Genomic DNA, 15,534 nt, shown 5'->3' with positions numbered 1-15,534 from the left:
GCAGTGTCAAACTGGACTGTCTTAGTCAGAGTCAGACATTTTTTCCAAACAATTGTGCAATGAAATAAAATTGGAATCATTCAATTCATTCACTAGCCACTTTAGGTATAACATGGAATGAGATCCAATACGAGAGCTGTTATCAACTAATATGCTTTCACAAATTCTGTTGGTATTGTGTCGAAAATGAAGTGATTGGTCCATATTACGAAAAGGATGAAAGAGTTACTGATAATTAACCCTGAATTGCTCTACTAAGTCACATCATATAAAACGGACTGGATAACAGTTTCGGAAATTATAAAAATTCAAGTAGGGACCAGAAAAAGGCTACTGGTATTTAATGAAGAGAGTAACAAAGGGCTGTCAAATTACCATGGGAAGTTAAACTGGGGAATTTTAGACGGGTATGAATTTACTCCACGTTTGGGTTTTGGCATGCAAAATAGGCAATAGAATTTAAAAGGCATGACATTTTAGCAGCTTCATTTATAAATATAACGTTGATCAAATTTTAAATAATTTTTTAAAATTAGGTTTATTCATTGAAGAGCAAAAACAATGTTGAGTCTAATACAGTGTTACTCATCAGAACACCCTGATACATCCCATTCATAAATGCACAATTTGACCTTGACAAATAGATGAGTCTCTAATATTTTAATACCAGGTATCCTTGATTTACGGTGAAGTACAGTTTCTATAACACATGGCCTCATCAAAACACTTGTACACCGTAAATGTAAACTGATTAAAAAAAAAACTAAACATTCCACTATGGCAAAAGCATCTTCTTTTTACTCCTTACATTTAATTTGGCATCTTTTGCTAATCAGTTCAAAACATTTAAAGCTAGGGTAACACATTTGGAAAACACTTAAACCCAAAGGCGGAGCTAAACCTTTCTCCTTGGGGTGGAGGGTGGTCTTGGGGTTGTCAAAGCTACTTGTGCACAGTCACACAAGATTATAAAATCTCCAATTTCAATTGATAAAAATCTCAGGGAAACTAGGCCAATTTAGATGGTTAATATTGCAACTGCTGTGCATTATATAGACCACGACAGGCAACTGGTGGGTCGCATTTTGAATGGCCCCTCTAATTAATACCGGCTCACATTCACACCGTCACTGTGAAAATGAAATCCTCACTGCCTGCGATGATGTGAGACAACTGTACCAAACTACAATCAGTGATGTACATTTTTCCACTTAAGTGAATGAGTTGAATCTATTCTACTATATCTGTAACGTAACAGAGTGTGAGTGCTTTTCCATTTGGAAATTCTGTGCTAAATATAAAACAATGGCAACTTTAAGGCCAAGCTACAACGACCAGGCATTGTGACAATAAACAGTCCATCATACATTCCACGTGTTGCATGTATTGAAGGCAGATTTCGAAAAACTCGGACGTACAGAAGTCTTGATCAAGTGGCACAATTATGGCCTTTGTTCTTATCCTCCGTGCATTTGTTCTTTTTATGCAAATTTCCACCCCTCCGATCAGCTTGCAGCTCAGACTCCAGTGTGTGCGCTCAAAGGCCCTCTGTATTGAGACACAGAATAGGGACTATACAAGGCTCTCCTCCCTCGCTCCATCAACCTCCCCCCTTGTGTGTCAACCCCACCCCTCTCTCCCTCTCTCTCTCTAACAAGTGCTTGTCCCTTGAGCGTGACCCTGATGTCACAGGGACTCCAGGCTCCCTGCAGTGCTTCATTCAGCAAGATGGCTCTTTGATTAGAAAGTTAAGAGGGTAGGCGGCCTGAGGCATCAGGTGCACCTGCAGTGGCGCCGTGAAACTGGAGATAGGGGAGATCTGTTATCTAAGGACATGTGATGAGTTGAGCATGCATGGAACTTTGCAACCTCTCGTGTCTGCATGTGTCAAGATCAAATGCAAGAACCCCTGCAGGAGGGATCAACTCGTTTTCGGCGCGTAGAATACGACGGTAATTGGCAATATTGATGGACAAGTGTCACTTCCTTCCAGGTTGGATTTATTATGTTTGAAGGTAAGATTCCACTCACCTTTCCTTTGAGTTGATTTCCTTAAATGAGCTAATTTTGTAATTTACATACCAACCAAGGAACATTATCTCGATATGTTTTGTTGACATCATCAGTTTTGTATTTAAATTCATGCCAGTTTGTTTGCTGATTTTCTTCACAAATATTCAGAATCAATTTTTTTTTCTAATGAAATCTCGCAAATCTTTTTTTTTTAACCACTTTGTCTTCGAATATTCAAAATACACAATTTTGAATGTAAAGTACAGTAACAGGATTACTAGTAGTCGTTAACCTATACAAATGAATTCAAATCACAAAAAATGCCATACTGTGGTTTTGTCCTTCAGAAAGTCCATTTATGCTGGTGACTTGGTCACATATGGTCGATGAAACTGCACAAAATCATATAGAAACGTATCACTCATCAATTCTTTCATTATTCGCTGATAAATTTTTTTAAAGGTCCATATGTATGTTTTCGTTCATGTGCATACACTATTATGGCTTAAACTGAGCAAATGTCATAATGATAACAAAAAACAAGAAGTTATATATATTACAGGTTCAGGCATTAGCAGCGTCAAATGCCAATAAATAACAATTAGTGTGAGGTTTTGCAGTCATATTTGCCAACATTACAATGCAACTCGATTGATATTGTTCGATGAATTTCCAAAGAAAAAAATGTAGTTTTCAGAAATCCATTCCAAATTAATAGTAGCCTATTTTCTACCTACTGATTGTTACCTGACCACAGCATTAAATGACAAAGAGAAGGCACATGCTGTCTTGGACTGGTACGCTGATGGTATCACATAATGCTGAACATGTTTTACAACAATGCTGTCATGCTCGCATTTTCAGTAACATTTCTTGCTGACACAGCACTCCGGCCAAAGTATTTAGCACATGTACTCTGACTTCCTCCCACATTCCAATAACATGTGAAAGTCAACCCAAAAGTTTCTTAGCAAGAATATGTTATATATGCAGCGCCACGAGTCGTAACATGGCATTCTGATTAGGACCACAGTAAAATCCACCATTTTTTGTACTTCTCAGGGGGTGGAAATTTTATCACTTCTGTCAACTAGAAATGACAGTTGCTCAGGGCTCAGATAACGACCAATCATGGCTCAGCTTTAGAAAACAGATGAGCCATGATTGGCCGTTAGCTGAGCCCAGAGCAACTGTGATGTCATTTTCAGTCGACGAAAGTGGCAGAAATGACTGTTTTTTTGCTGCTTAACTCATCTTCCACAGACGCAGTATTAATCAAAATTCATTTTTTAGACTAGTGATCGCACACAGAGCCTATTATTTAATTAATATTTTTTGGGTTGACTTGCCCCTTTAAGTTACATGAAGATTCAAATTTGTCCTTTTGTGTGAATGTCAATTGCTGTTTATATATTATGCCCTGCAATTGGCTGGCAACCAGTCCAGTGCGAACACATATGAGGGACCACTGTGACGTAAAAGACGGTCCCTAAAATTCCTTAAGAATTAGCTGTTTCCAATTGCAAAAGAACATTGTCCAAGACTGCGTCATTGTTCCTCTCCAATTGAGAGACGACACATAACTACAGTTCAGTATCTCCGGAAAACAATCCTTCATTCTTCCTTGGGAGCGACAAAAGCAGCCCTCCTTCAATGTGCTGGTAACTGTACACATTAATGCTGAGCCAGCAGGTGGTGAACATAACCCGTGTGTGATATAATTTTTCTCACGGATGCATTATTTATCTTATGAGACCACTATCACACACAAGAACAATCATTATGAGTTGGCTGACAGAGTCTCAGAGAACTATTGAAGCGCTGTGAAAGTATAACTTACTTGGAACAATGAATGCCATTATGTGAATGAAATATTTATGTGGTGGATTTAAAATGACTGTGATTGGCTGGCTACCAGTCCACGTTGTATAACACCTTTGGCCCATGGACAGCCGAAATAAACTCCAGCAGAACAATGACTCTCATTTGGACAGTGGCAATGGGAAATGGATGGACCGGAATTCAGGAGACGTTCCAGCATCATCAAGTGCTTTAATGTGAACTCTTTGATTATCATCCAATTTGTTATTTTACATGCATTCCTCGTTATTAGTTGTTTTTCAGGTGACACTTGAATTTGCTGGACCATGGCCGGAAAACACGGGAAACATTGGAGGTCCAAACGTTTGGTCGTGGGTGTCCTGCTGACCAGCAGCATTATCCTCCTTTACTGCCTGTCCATGTCCCAAGTGCCCCTCAGCATGCCTGAGTATGGTGAAGCACAAGCATGTGCCCGTACATATATACATAGTCAGTCATGAATTCATTAACATGCGTACACAAGGGGATATGTAGCTAAACACCATCTATTATTACATTTTTGATACATTATATATACGTTCCAATATAAAGCACTTGTCTAAACAGTTAATAGTCACACATCTCACTTATTCATGGTTCTGTCTTAATATAATATATAACTGCACCATCGTCTAAATGTTTATTTGTACAGTTTTTATTTGGCGTGAGAAACTGCCGTGTTGGCATACGCTTAAGAGAACTCCTCGAGATACAGTTTTGATACAAAGTAAAAGTCATGATTTTTTTTAATAACTGTGTTGTTTAATTGTGCATGAAGATATTTAACAGCGTATGTGTTTGATTGCTGCAGAATTCCAGTGCCTTACTCCTGCGCCCACCGCCCATCCCAGCTGCCCAGCAGACGAAGCAGTAACAGCTCACATGAAAGCACAGGACAGATGTGCACCCCCAAAGTGGACATCATGTTTATGAAGACTCACAAGTCGGCGAGCAGCACCTTCCTCAACATCCTTTTCCGCTTCGGAGAGAAACACCAACTGAAGTTTGCTTTTCCTGACAGCAGGAATGACTTCTTCTATCCCGCCTTTTTCAAGCGCACCCACGTTAAAGACTACAAACCTGGAATGTGCTTCAATATCATCTGTAATCACATGCGCTTCAATGACGCCGAAGTGGCCAAACTGCTTCCTCTTGATACCGCCTACATCACCATTCTCAGAGATCCCGCAGAGCTTTTTGAGTCCTCCTTCCACTACTATGGCCGGCTGGTGCCTTTCACCTGGAAGATAGCCGGAGATGACAAGCTAGCCGAGTTCCTTCGTAACCCCCACGACTACTTTGACCCCGAGGGCTTTAATGCCTTCTACCTCAGGAACCTGCTGTTCTTTGACTTTGGACAGGACAACACTCTAGAGCCGGACGATCCGCGGGTTGACGAGGGAATCAAATCCATCACGGAGCGTTTTCAGCTGTTCATGTTGGTGGAACATTTTGAGGAATCGCTCATCCTTCTTAAGGACGCTCTCTGTTGGGAAATGGATGACCTGCTCTTCTTCAAGCTCAACGCTCGCAAGGAGTCAACTGTATCCAAACTGACACCATACCTGAGGGCCAGGGCCCTTGAATGGAATGCTCTTGACTGGAAACTATACCAGCACATGAACCAGACCTTCTGGAGGAAAGTGGATGCTTATGGACTGCGGCGGATGGCGGAGGACGTGGCGGAGCTCAGAAGGAGGAACGCAAAGATGGTGGCCACCTGCATCGAGGGGGGACATGCCGTGGATGCTGGCAGCATCCAGGAAAGCATCATGCAGCCGTGGCAGCCAATCGGGGAGAAATCCATAATGGGATACAATCTGAAAAAGAACATCGACAAGGCCCACGTCAAATTGTGTCGAAAGATGTTGATGCCGGAAATTCAGTACTTGAGTGAGTTTGGGGTCAACCTGTGGATCACCAAGCTGTGGGGTCACATTAGAGACTTCATTAACTGGTAATAACATAATAATTCGGCATGGGTAAATGTCGCGAGGGGAAATAAAAGTGACTGATGAAGAGCAAAGTTATTTTGAGTTCTGTGACATTTCAATCATCTAAACTTATTCGAATGCACAGGTGTTAAATTCCAGTCCCGGAGGGCCTCTGTCCTGCATGTTTTAGATGTTTCCCTCCTCCAACGCACCCGATTCAAATGATTAGGATCATTATCAGGCTTCTGCAGAGTATACTGATGAGCTGATCATTTGAAGCAGGTGTGTCGGAGGAGGGAAACATCTAAAAAAAAGCAGGGCAGTGGGCCTCGACGACCGGATTTTGGATGCGTTACAAAAATATTTCACAATCTATGAATACCCAGCTCAATTTAATTATGTTCTCTGTTATCTTTTTATTTTTATTTTTAATTATTTATACACATTCTATTGAATTAATCGATTTTGAGTTAATGATATTGAGTTATGACTCAATTATGTAGTTCCATCTCTGCCAACTTGTATTTATTGACAAACTAATAATCATACCACAACCTTGAATCACTGTTAAGAATAAAAAAAATTCTGATGACATAGACAACTATGAATTCAGAAAAGTTACACTACAAAGCAGAACGTTTCACTTGCCTGTGCCTTCTATACGGCGAAGCATCACACTATGTCATGTTGTTGTAAAAGAGCTTTAAATACAATAAAAATACAATACAAAAGTTGTCTACTGTGTGTTTTTTTCTGCGTTAAATAAAATGGGAAAGCCATTTTGCTTCTGACAATGATCAACCAGATTTAGCCTTGAACCTGTGATGTCAAATCATTGTGTATATGTGGTTGGCATAGACAGATTAACAAAAGTATTTTTTTTTTAATTAAAAACAAATAATTTCTCATCAAAATAATTGACTTTTGATGATTCCCACGGCACACATAATATATTGGTGTTAAATCATGTTTTATTACTTTTTGTAGAACAATAGTCCTACTTGTAGTATAGTAGGCACGGCAACAAGTTTTTAATGATTTTGCTTTCATCAATATTTTAAATTTAAAGTTAGTTAGGATGGGCTGGCGCTAACACGCGACCATAATGAGAAAACAGTGAGTCAAAGGAAATTGTTAATATGACACATTGAAATGAACTAAGCACAAGTCAGAAATGGAAGCAATTACTGGAATTGATGGGGTTGTTTGATAAGACAGTAGATCAGCAGTTTTCATTATTTTTATACAAAGTACCAGTTCTCTAAGTTCTACCATAATTACCAATGTCAAAAGTAGTAAGTAGTGTAGTAGGCAAGTCGTTTTAACCCAAAAATTATTTGAGATTTGATCAAATATTCTTCAGTGTATTAAAAAAAAGTTCAAGCCACTGTAACTACGATATGTATCATTATTCAATTGTTTTTCAGCTGAGCTTATTTTATTTTATTTTATTTTATTTTATTATTTTTAGTCCCTAAATGTGTGGTGTGAATGTGTAACTGAGTGTGTTGTTTGGGTAGATGATGGCAATTTACTTTCGATTTTCTATCACTCACCAATTTGTACTTGTTGAAAACTTGTTCTTATTGTCTCCTGATTGAATGTACCCATCACAAAACTGAAAAATATCAATAAAGCTATTTGACAAAAAAAGTTGGGAAACGTCCGTACGTACTTCCGCCACTAGAGGCAGTCATGAGCTATGACGTCATACCACCTCGGGGGCGTGGCGGGGAGACTGTGCGCTCTCCTGACAGCTCTCGTGTTTGCTATTTTCAGTGCTTCTGATTTCTCTGGAATAAAAGCCACTTAACTACAAATACAACGAAACGGGTGAAGCATTGATGATCTGGAGTTTCCTATCCTTGCATAGTGATAGAGTTGTCCTTTTTCTTCGCTCTTTGCTCCTTAGCGTTAGCTTTGCAACGACCAGTTGTTTTTTTTAGCGTCATCTGTTTAGCTAGCTTTTAGCCGGAAGTTTTCGCTCTATCCAATTTGACGATGACATTGGCTGTAGATGTGTGGGTCTGAAACGTGCTCACGTTGGATGAGTGGGCAAAAATGTCGTGCAAATCAACCAAAGTGGCCCCCAGTGTTGACTTTGACCACAGTTGTTCCGACAGCGTGGAATATCTGACACTTAATTTTGGGCCATTTGAGACTGTCCACCGTTGGAGAAGGCTGCCTCCGTGCGATGAATTTGTTGGAGCAAGGTAACCTGCACGACAAGTAAAATGTACTATGAACAGTTCGAAATGTGTACACTTTGTGCTTTCTTTACGTTTGTGCAGACGCAGCAAACACACTGTTGTGGCATATAGGGATGCTATCTACGTGTTTGGGGGAGACAATGGGTGAGTAAAGTCTTGACACTGTTATTTTTGCTACATTAAATGATGATAAAATTGCACGTCTATCAACAGCAAGAACATGCTGAATGATTTGCTGCGCTTTGATGTGAAGGACTGCTCATGGTGTCGGTAAGAATTGATTATTAAAATCTGTTGTGAAATCATAAAATGTCAAATGTGACTTTTGACTGTAATAATAATATTCCGCAGTGCCTTCACCACAGGAACTCCGCCTGCTCCCCGCTATCACCATTCAGCTGTTGTCTACGGCAGCAGCATGTTTGTTTTTGGTACCCCTGACATCTCCTTCCATATAACCAGTATCTACACATGTTAAGTATACTCAATGTAATGTTGATGTGCTTTTTTTTTTAAAACACATTTCAGGGGGCTACACTGGAGACATATATTCCAACTCAAACCTTAAAAACAAAAATGATCTTTTTGAATATAAGTTTGCAACAGGGCAGTGGACTGAATGGAAAGTGGAGGGGAGGTAATATATTTTTGATCGTATTTAACTTGACGATACTTAAATCGAAGTAGCAATCAAATTTAGATTGTTAAATTGCAAACCATTTATGGTGAAATGAAGCTCAGTTGTTACATCCCTTCTGTTGTGTCTTCTAGCTTGCCAGTCGCCCGCTCTGCTCATGGAGCCACCGTTTATAGCGATAAGTTGTGGATATTTGCTGGTTATGACGGGAATGCCAGGTATGTTTTATGCCTCAGTGTTGGCACCTTTTGATCACAGCAATGTGTTCGCTTATGATCTCTGTTTTTCTCCTTGCAGGCTGAACGATATGTGGACCATCAGTCTGCAGGACAGGGAGCATGCATGTTGGGAAGAGGCCAGTTTATTAGCATCACTTATGGTAGAGTACACAAAAGTAATCTAATGCACTGACATCTACGTTTTTGTGTCACCATCAGATCGAACAGAGTGGTGAGATACCTCCTTCTTGCTGCAACTTCCCCGTAGCTGTATGCAGGGACAAGATGTTTGTGTTTTCGGGTCAGAGTGGAGCCAAGATAACAAACAACCTCTTCCAGTTTGAGTTTAATGGCCACATGTGAGCTTAACCAATACCTTTGAAGGTAACTTACACACGCAACGTATCTCGCAGATGCTAATGTTACGGCTGTCATCCCTGCAGGTGGACCCGTATACCCACCGAACATTTACTACGAGGGTCTCCGCCACCTCCACAGCGACGTTACGGCCACACAATGGTTGCCTTTGATCGCCACCTGTATGTGTTTGGCGGCGCAGCTGATAACACTCTGCCCAACGAGCTGCACTGCTATGATGTGGACTCTCAGAGCTGGGAGGTGATCCACCCCAGCCTGGACAGTGAGGTATGCATTGCTGAGAGCTCGATCCCCCAATTTCATATGCCACAAAATTACGAAACACTTTTTAAGAAATAAAGACAAATAAATGTTGATCAAAAACTGCTTTTGAAAACACGTGTCATATTTTTAAACTCCACGGGTTCAAAGTGCCTTTCAAAGCATTATTAAGAAACTGGGGTTGAACATGGCAACTGCATGTACCAAAAATTAAAATGCAAATCACTAGTTTTCTTTTGATCTGCGCTGATAGTCAAATGAGTGTGACTGGTTGGGGGGGTGAGGGGGGACATACTTCCCGTTTTTTTTATTTCTTTTTTTTAAGTCACTTTGTTCTTTATTACCATAACTTACAGAGGATGCATTGTAGAATTTTTTTTTTACTGCCATACAAGTGCAAAGAAGTTTACTGCTGTTCAAGAACTGCTTCACAAATCCCACCCCACTGACAGATATTGTCCAGAAATGTGTTTTTGACTTCCGAACACCTATTTGTGTCCTTGCCCTCTCAGATGCCCAGTGGGAGGCTCTTCCACGCAGCTGCTGTGATTCAAGACGCTATGTACATCTTTGGAGGGACTGTGGACAACAATGTTCGCAGTGGGGAGATGTACAGGTTTCAGGTGGGCATGTGTTCATCGTTTTCAGGTTTCTTCCTTAAAGGGAAGTGGCTGGAGGTACTTTCTTTTATGAATCGGCGTTATACAAACAAAATGTATGTGACTTGCATTTTCCTAATATTACTTCATGATTATTTGTCTTCCTCTTGGCAGTTTTCATGTTATCCCAAGTGTACTCTCCATGAAGATTATGGCAAATTGTGGGAAAACCGTCAGTTCTGTGATGTGGAGTTCATTCTTGGAGAGGTGGGTTTCACTCTCATTTGTGATATTATTTAATAGTGATTGAAATTTCTTTTCCCTAGCGGGAAGAACGAGTCCTGGGACATATAGCCATCGTGACTGCAAGATGTCAGTGGTTGCGCAAGAAAATTTTGCAGGCTCGGGAAAGGCAGCGACAGGTCAGAAGCTTTTGTGTGTGAGCAAAACGTAGTAATACTTGATGAAGACATGTATTCATTATATATATATATATATTTTTTTTTTTTTGTGTTAGAGGACCAAACAGGACAGCAGTGAGGAGAGTGATGAAGGCGCCACTGGAGGAGGGACTCACCGGCCATCAGGCAGACAACCAATGCTGGAGGTGTCCATCAGGGAAGCAGAAGCCCAACCTTTTGAAGTATTAATGCAGTTTCTCTACACAGACAAGATCCAGTACCCACGCAGAGGTACTGTTGTCCATGTTTGTGTAGATGGTAGAATTTCTAAGCATCAATAATACGCACCATCTGTTCTTGATCTCTGAATTATTCAGATTTTGAAATAATTTAACCGGATCTTGCAAAATGTTGCTGTTTTGAGCAATGTTAAAGGCACATTTTTCGTAAAAATTGTGTTTGAATTCCTGAATCTACAACTTCTGTGGCATTCATTGTTTGAAGTTTCATTGTATTCAGATGACGTTTTCATGAACAAGTTCTAATTTGTAAAGTCCCTTTTCTTTTCTTTTCTGTTTACAGGTCATGTTCAGGATGTTCTCCTAATCATGGATGTTTACAAACTGGCCCTGAGTTTTAAGCTCTCCCGTTTGGAGCAGCTTTGTGTTCAGTACATCGAGGCTTCTGTCGACTTGCAGAACGTTCTCAGCGTTTGTGAGAATGCCAACAAGCTCCAACTCGACCAGCTGAAGGTACTTTTTACTGACGACCGGTGGTGTTGCTGGTAATCTCAGCCTGTCAGCAGATTCTTCAAACTGTGAATCTGTTTCTTGCCACCCACAATAGGTCAAAATCTGCAATACAGAAAAGACCATATAAAATACTTTTATTTCCTCCAAATATTCAAACACTGCAACTTTAACCACATTGAAGCTTAAGACAGCCTCAGCTGTTCTCCAAATAGGAGGTATTAGGCAGGCTGCTTTCTTCAAGATACGTCAATCCCACTTTAAATTAAGTAGAACGGACGCATTAAACAAAATCAAATTCAATATCGCATAGTGGGGCCTTGACTTATGAGTATAATTCATTCTATGAACACGCTCACAACTTAAAACACTCATCTCATATCATCTTTCCTCATTGGAATTAATGGGAATGCTATCACTCCATTCCTACTCCCCCAAAAACACCAGCAAAATTGTTTGTAACTTTCTATTCATGGATGTGCTAACCAGTCAATGACCGTGCCGCCCTAAAAACATACGGCAATTTTCTGGAATATAAAGAATGAAATTGTTTGTGTTACCAAACTATCCATCTAATCTAATCACGGCAGCGTATGCAAATGTCGACGAGTGGAGCAAGCTCTAACCAAATCCAGTAAGTAAAAAAAAGAAAAGGCACATCTTTACCAGCTAAAAATGTTTTCGTCACAGCCGCATATTACGCCCCCGGCGCACGGTTACAAATAAACAGTTTGAAGGAGCACTTTTTTTTTTAAACCATGTGCTCACTATCAGACAAACTGCTGATTGCTTTTAAGTTTGTTAACACCATCTAAGCAATTGTTTCTCAGATATTTTTTGATTGCAAGTCAAAGGAGAAAATTGGCCAAGTGACGGGTCACACGGTAATCAAGCTTGCCCACCGAATATGTATCTCTCAGTGCTACACTGACTCTAAATTTGGACTTATAGTTATAAGAATTAAAAAAAAAAAAAAAAACTCAATATAGCAGAGGCATGAACCATGAACCTTGGTGGATACGGAAAAGGCCCTGCCGCAAATAGTGAATTGACGCCCACCCCAAAAGGTTTGGAATGAAAAGGTCTTTTGTTTAGACAAGGCTATGGCCTGACTGAATGAAGCTTCTCTGCTGACTTCGAGTCACCTCGAGATAGTGCCAAAGCAAGAGTTTTATATTTGACCTGGATTTGCACCAAAATAGTGACTGTGTAAGTTCCACCAAAAATCAGAGCAAAGGCAAATTTCTGAAGGTTACAACACGACTAGGTGAGGGTTCACTGTATGCAAATTATGACAAGCAGAGGAGGTCCCGTTCACTCCCATTTCTCTTTTCCTTTAGGAACATTGCCTTAATTTTGTGGTGAAGGAATCCCACTTCAACCAGGTGATCATGACGAGGGAGTTTGAACATCTGTCCACACCGCTGATTGTGGAGATCGTCCGACGAAAGCAGCAGCCGCCTCCCAGGCTGTACTCGGACCAGCCTGTGGACATCGGCACCTCCCTTGTGCAGGACATGAAGGCTTATCTAGAGGGAGGCGGCTTGGAGTTCTGTGACATCATTCTGCTGTTAGATGGACACCCCCGACCTGCTCATAAAGCCATACTGGCGGCTCGTTCCAGGTAATGAGCTGGGGTGGGCGGCGCATCTTAAGACTGACTTTTTGCACCAATTCATCACCTTTACTGTTTGAACCCTCAGCTATTTTGAGGCCATGTTCCGCTCGTTCATGCCCGAGGACGGCCAGGTCAATATCTCCATAGGAGAGATGGTCCCCAGTAAGCAGGCATTCGAGTCCATGCTGCGCTACATCTACTATGGAGACGTCAACATGCCTCCCGAAGATTCTCTGTATCCTTATCAAACTCAAACCCTTCATCACATTCAATGTAATGTTGTATCAGAGCCTGAAGGAATAATGGATAGAAACCCGTCAAGTTTTTTTGGGGCGGTTAGTCCTCCAAAAATGGAGAAATACTATATAAGAGTGAAGATTGAGGACCGCACATTGGTCGTTGATAGTTAACAGTGCAGTTGGCGCCATCTTGTGGAGGTGATTAATATTTCCTCAGTGAGTCTAGTTCTAAAACTAACTGCAGTGCCATCTAGTGGTCATTTATGGAAACTTCCTAATACAAGCGTTGCTCTTTGGTTGATCCACAGGCTCCATATAATAGGATGCGATACCCAAAATGTTTGACGTTCACTACAGGTATACGAAAAAAGGGCAAAAAATATTACAAACACAACCACACCCCCAGTAAACATAAACATCCATATATTTGCTATACTGCTTATCCTCTCTCATTGTGGTCACAGTTGTGACTGACTTTGGGAGTGAGGGGGGATTGTCATAATATAATGTAATAATGTCATTTTAATGGAATTGTTAAGATTAAGTCTTTTCCTTGACCTTTTGTTCTACAGGTATCTCTTTGCTGCACCATATTATTACGGCTTTTCTAATAACAGGTTGCAGGCTTACTGCAAGCAGAACTTGGAGATGAATGTCACAGTGGAGAATGTTTTGCAGGTATTTCTATATGAGAGCTTCACAGAGGGCACAGTGCCACTCATGTATGAGACGCCTTATTTATTTATTTTTTGTCTCGGTGCAGATTCTGGAAGCAGCTGATAAGACGCAGGCTCTGGACATGAAGAAGCACTGCCTCCACATAATTGTCCACCAGTTCATCAAGGTGGGTGGGCTTATATCCGGCACCCTGGGGGCTTGCTGCCCACTTGCCGCAGCTGAGCTAACCTTGTAGTCACGTCGTCTTTGCAGGAGACTTGACACTGTTGGCCTGCTAGTGGAACGAGAGTGTTTACAGGGCGGCCGGCTGAACAAGCACCTCCTCAAATCGCCTCTCGTTATTATTATTTGTTATTCCAGAAAACGCTCACCCCTCGTCACTGACATTTTTGTTCAGCTTGCTTCATATTTTTCAGCATGAGCAAATCGAGTGCTGTTTATTCTTTATTTTACTCAGTTTGACGTGTCGTCCTTTTTCCCCCCTTTTTAATTTTTGCTCTCCTCCTCCCCTTCCAAAGGTATCCAAGCTCCCCAACCTGCGATCCCTCAGCCAGTTGCTGCTGTTGGACATCATTGAGTCGCTAGCTACACACATATCAGACAAGCAGTGTGCCGAGATGGGCTCCGACATTTAGGAGGATGGCAAGAGACCTGCACTTTTATTTTCATTCTCTTTTCCCAAATGCTGTTTACAAGACCTCCACACCATTCCTCCCTTTATAAACTTTGTTTGCACCTTGCATGTTTTAATCTCAAACACGCCGCATTCATTTGATAGCAAGGTGCTTTCTTCTTTTGTCTGCATATCATGGTGTTAAGTCGTTTAATTTATTTTGTATACAGCAACAGGTTGTTCCATGTTTTTTTTTTTTTCTTCTTCTTCTCCACCATACAATTGTTCCCATGTCCCTTAACAGCTGGAACTACCAAACTTTGACTTGTATTTGCTGGATCAGCATTATTACATTACACTATTACAACTGGTATATTATGATATACTTTATATATTCTTATGCTATACTGTATTGTAAAGAAAATCATTATTGATTACCATGTGTGTGATATTAACCACCACTATTAGACATTACATGTTTATCTGACAATACAACAAGGTTAATACATATTTACACATGTGGGTTAGAATGTACTGGGGAAAAGAACCTCTTTATGTTAAAAAAAAAAAAGACAAAACAAATGAGTGTCTGTTGTGGACTACGATATTTGATACAAAATGGATTATAAACCACAATTGCCGTATAGCCCCAAGCCTCTTGTAACACGACTTGACAACAATGGGCAAAATATTTCCTTATATCTTGTGAGCCACAACCCTTTGGCCATTTAGTTTCTTGCCTGAGGTTGTCGAGAGTATAAAATGCTTGTTTTTCAAGATTTTCTATCTGAGGTTCTTGCTTGTTTCTCTGTTAAAAAAAAATATAGATTTAACACCCTAAAATCCGTATCGGACTGGGGGCTAGAGTTTGCGAATGTTGCATTCTCCAACAGTTTTAAAGTTTGTCGTAAAAATTTGAAACGAAATTTCCTTGCAACAAGACAAAACACATTTGACAAAACATACCTGCTTTTAGCCGTTTTTTTATTTTCGCCGCATCCCTATAATCGGGATAAAAATTGTGCCTACATTCGAGAAAGCCTACTCCACAGTTGAGTCTTGTCAGATCTCACGTTTTAATTACGGTAGACATTTCTGGAATGAGATCCACGTGGCCTCAGAAAGA

At 40.6% G+C, this 15,534-nt stretch overlaps 2 protein-coding genes across 2 annotated transcripts; both read left to right on the top strand.

Annotated features, from left to right (window-relative positions):
• Nucleotides 1-1,695: 1,695 nt before the first annotated feature.
• Nucleotides 1,696-6,686, top strand: gal3st1a (galactose-3-O-sulfotransferase 1a). The gene is made up of 3 exons (XM_088297366.1): nt 1,696-2,015; nt 4,127-4,282; nt 4,685-6,686. The coding sequence occupies exons 2-3, from the start codon at nt 4,161-4,163 to the stop codon at nt 5,832-5,834; spliced, it is 1,272 nt and encodes a 423-aa protein (XP_088153492.1). The 5' UTR covers nt 1,696-2,015; nt 4,127-4,160; the 3' UTR covers nt 5,835-6,686.
• Nucleotides 6,687-7,521: 835 nt separating this feature from the next.
• On the top strand, nt 7,522-14,845 carry lztr1 (leucine zipper like post translational regulator 1). The gene is made up of 19 exons (XM_088297363.1): nt 7,522-8,020; nt 8,099-8,161; nt 8,231-8,287; nt 8,369-8,448; nt 8,546-8,654; nt 8,789-8,872; nt 8,952-9,009; nt 9,092-9,231; nt 9,316-9,517; nt 10,024-10,134; nt 10,285-10,377; nt 10,437-10,532; nt 10,628-10,802; nt 11,094-11,263; nt 12,601-12,884; nt 12,964-13,113; nt 13,690-13,795; nt 13,881-13,961; nt 14,314-14,845. Exons 1-19 carry the CDS (start codon nt 7,869-7,871, stop codon nt 14,428-14,430), a joined length of 2,328 nt encoding a protein of 775 aa, XP_088153489.1. The 5' UTR covers nt 7,522-7,868; the 3' UTR covers nt 14,431-14,845.
• The last annotated feature ends 689 nt before the right edge of the window (nt 14,846-15,534 follow it).

This window comes from Idiotropiscis lumnitzeri, chromosome 1 (assembly GCF_059441095.1).
Source record: "Idiotropiscis lumnitzeri isolate Australia: NSW breed Sydney's pygmy pipehorse chromosome 1, RoL_Ilum_1.0, whole genome shotgun sequence".
Taxonomy (NCBI): Eukaryota; Metazoa; Chordata; class Actinopteri; order Syngnathiformes; family Syngnathidae; genus Idiotropiscis; species Idiotropiscis lumnitzeri.
This window is presented reverse-complemented; position numbering and strand designations above follow the sequence as displayed.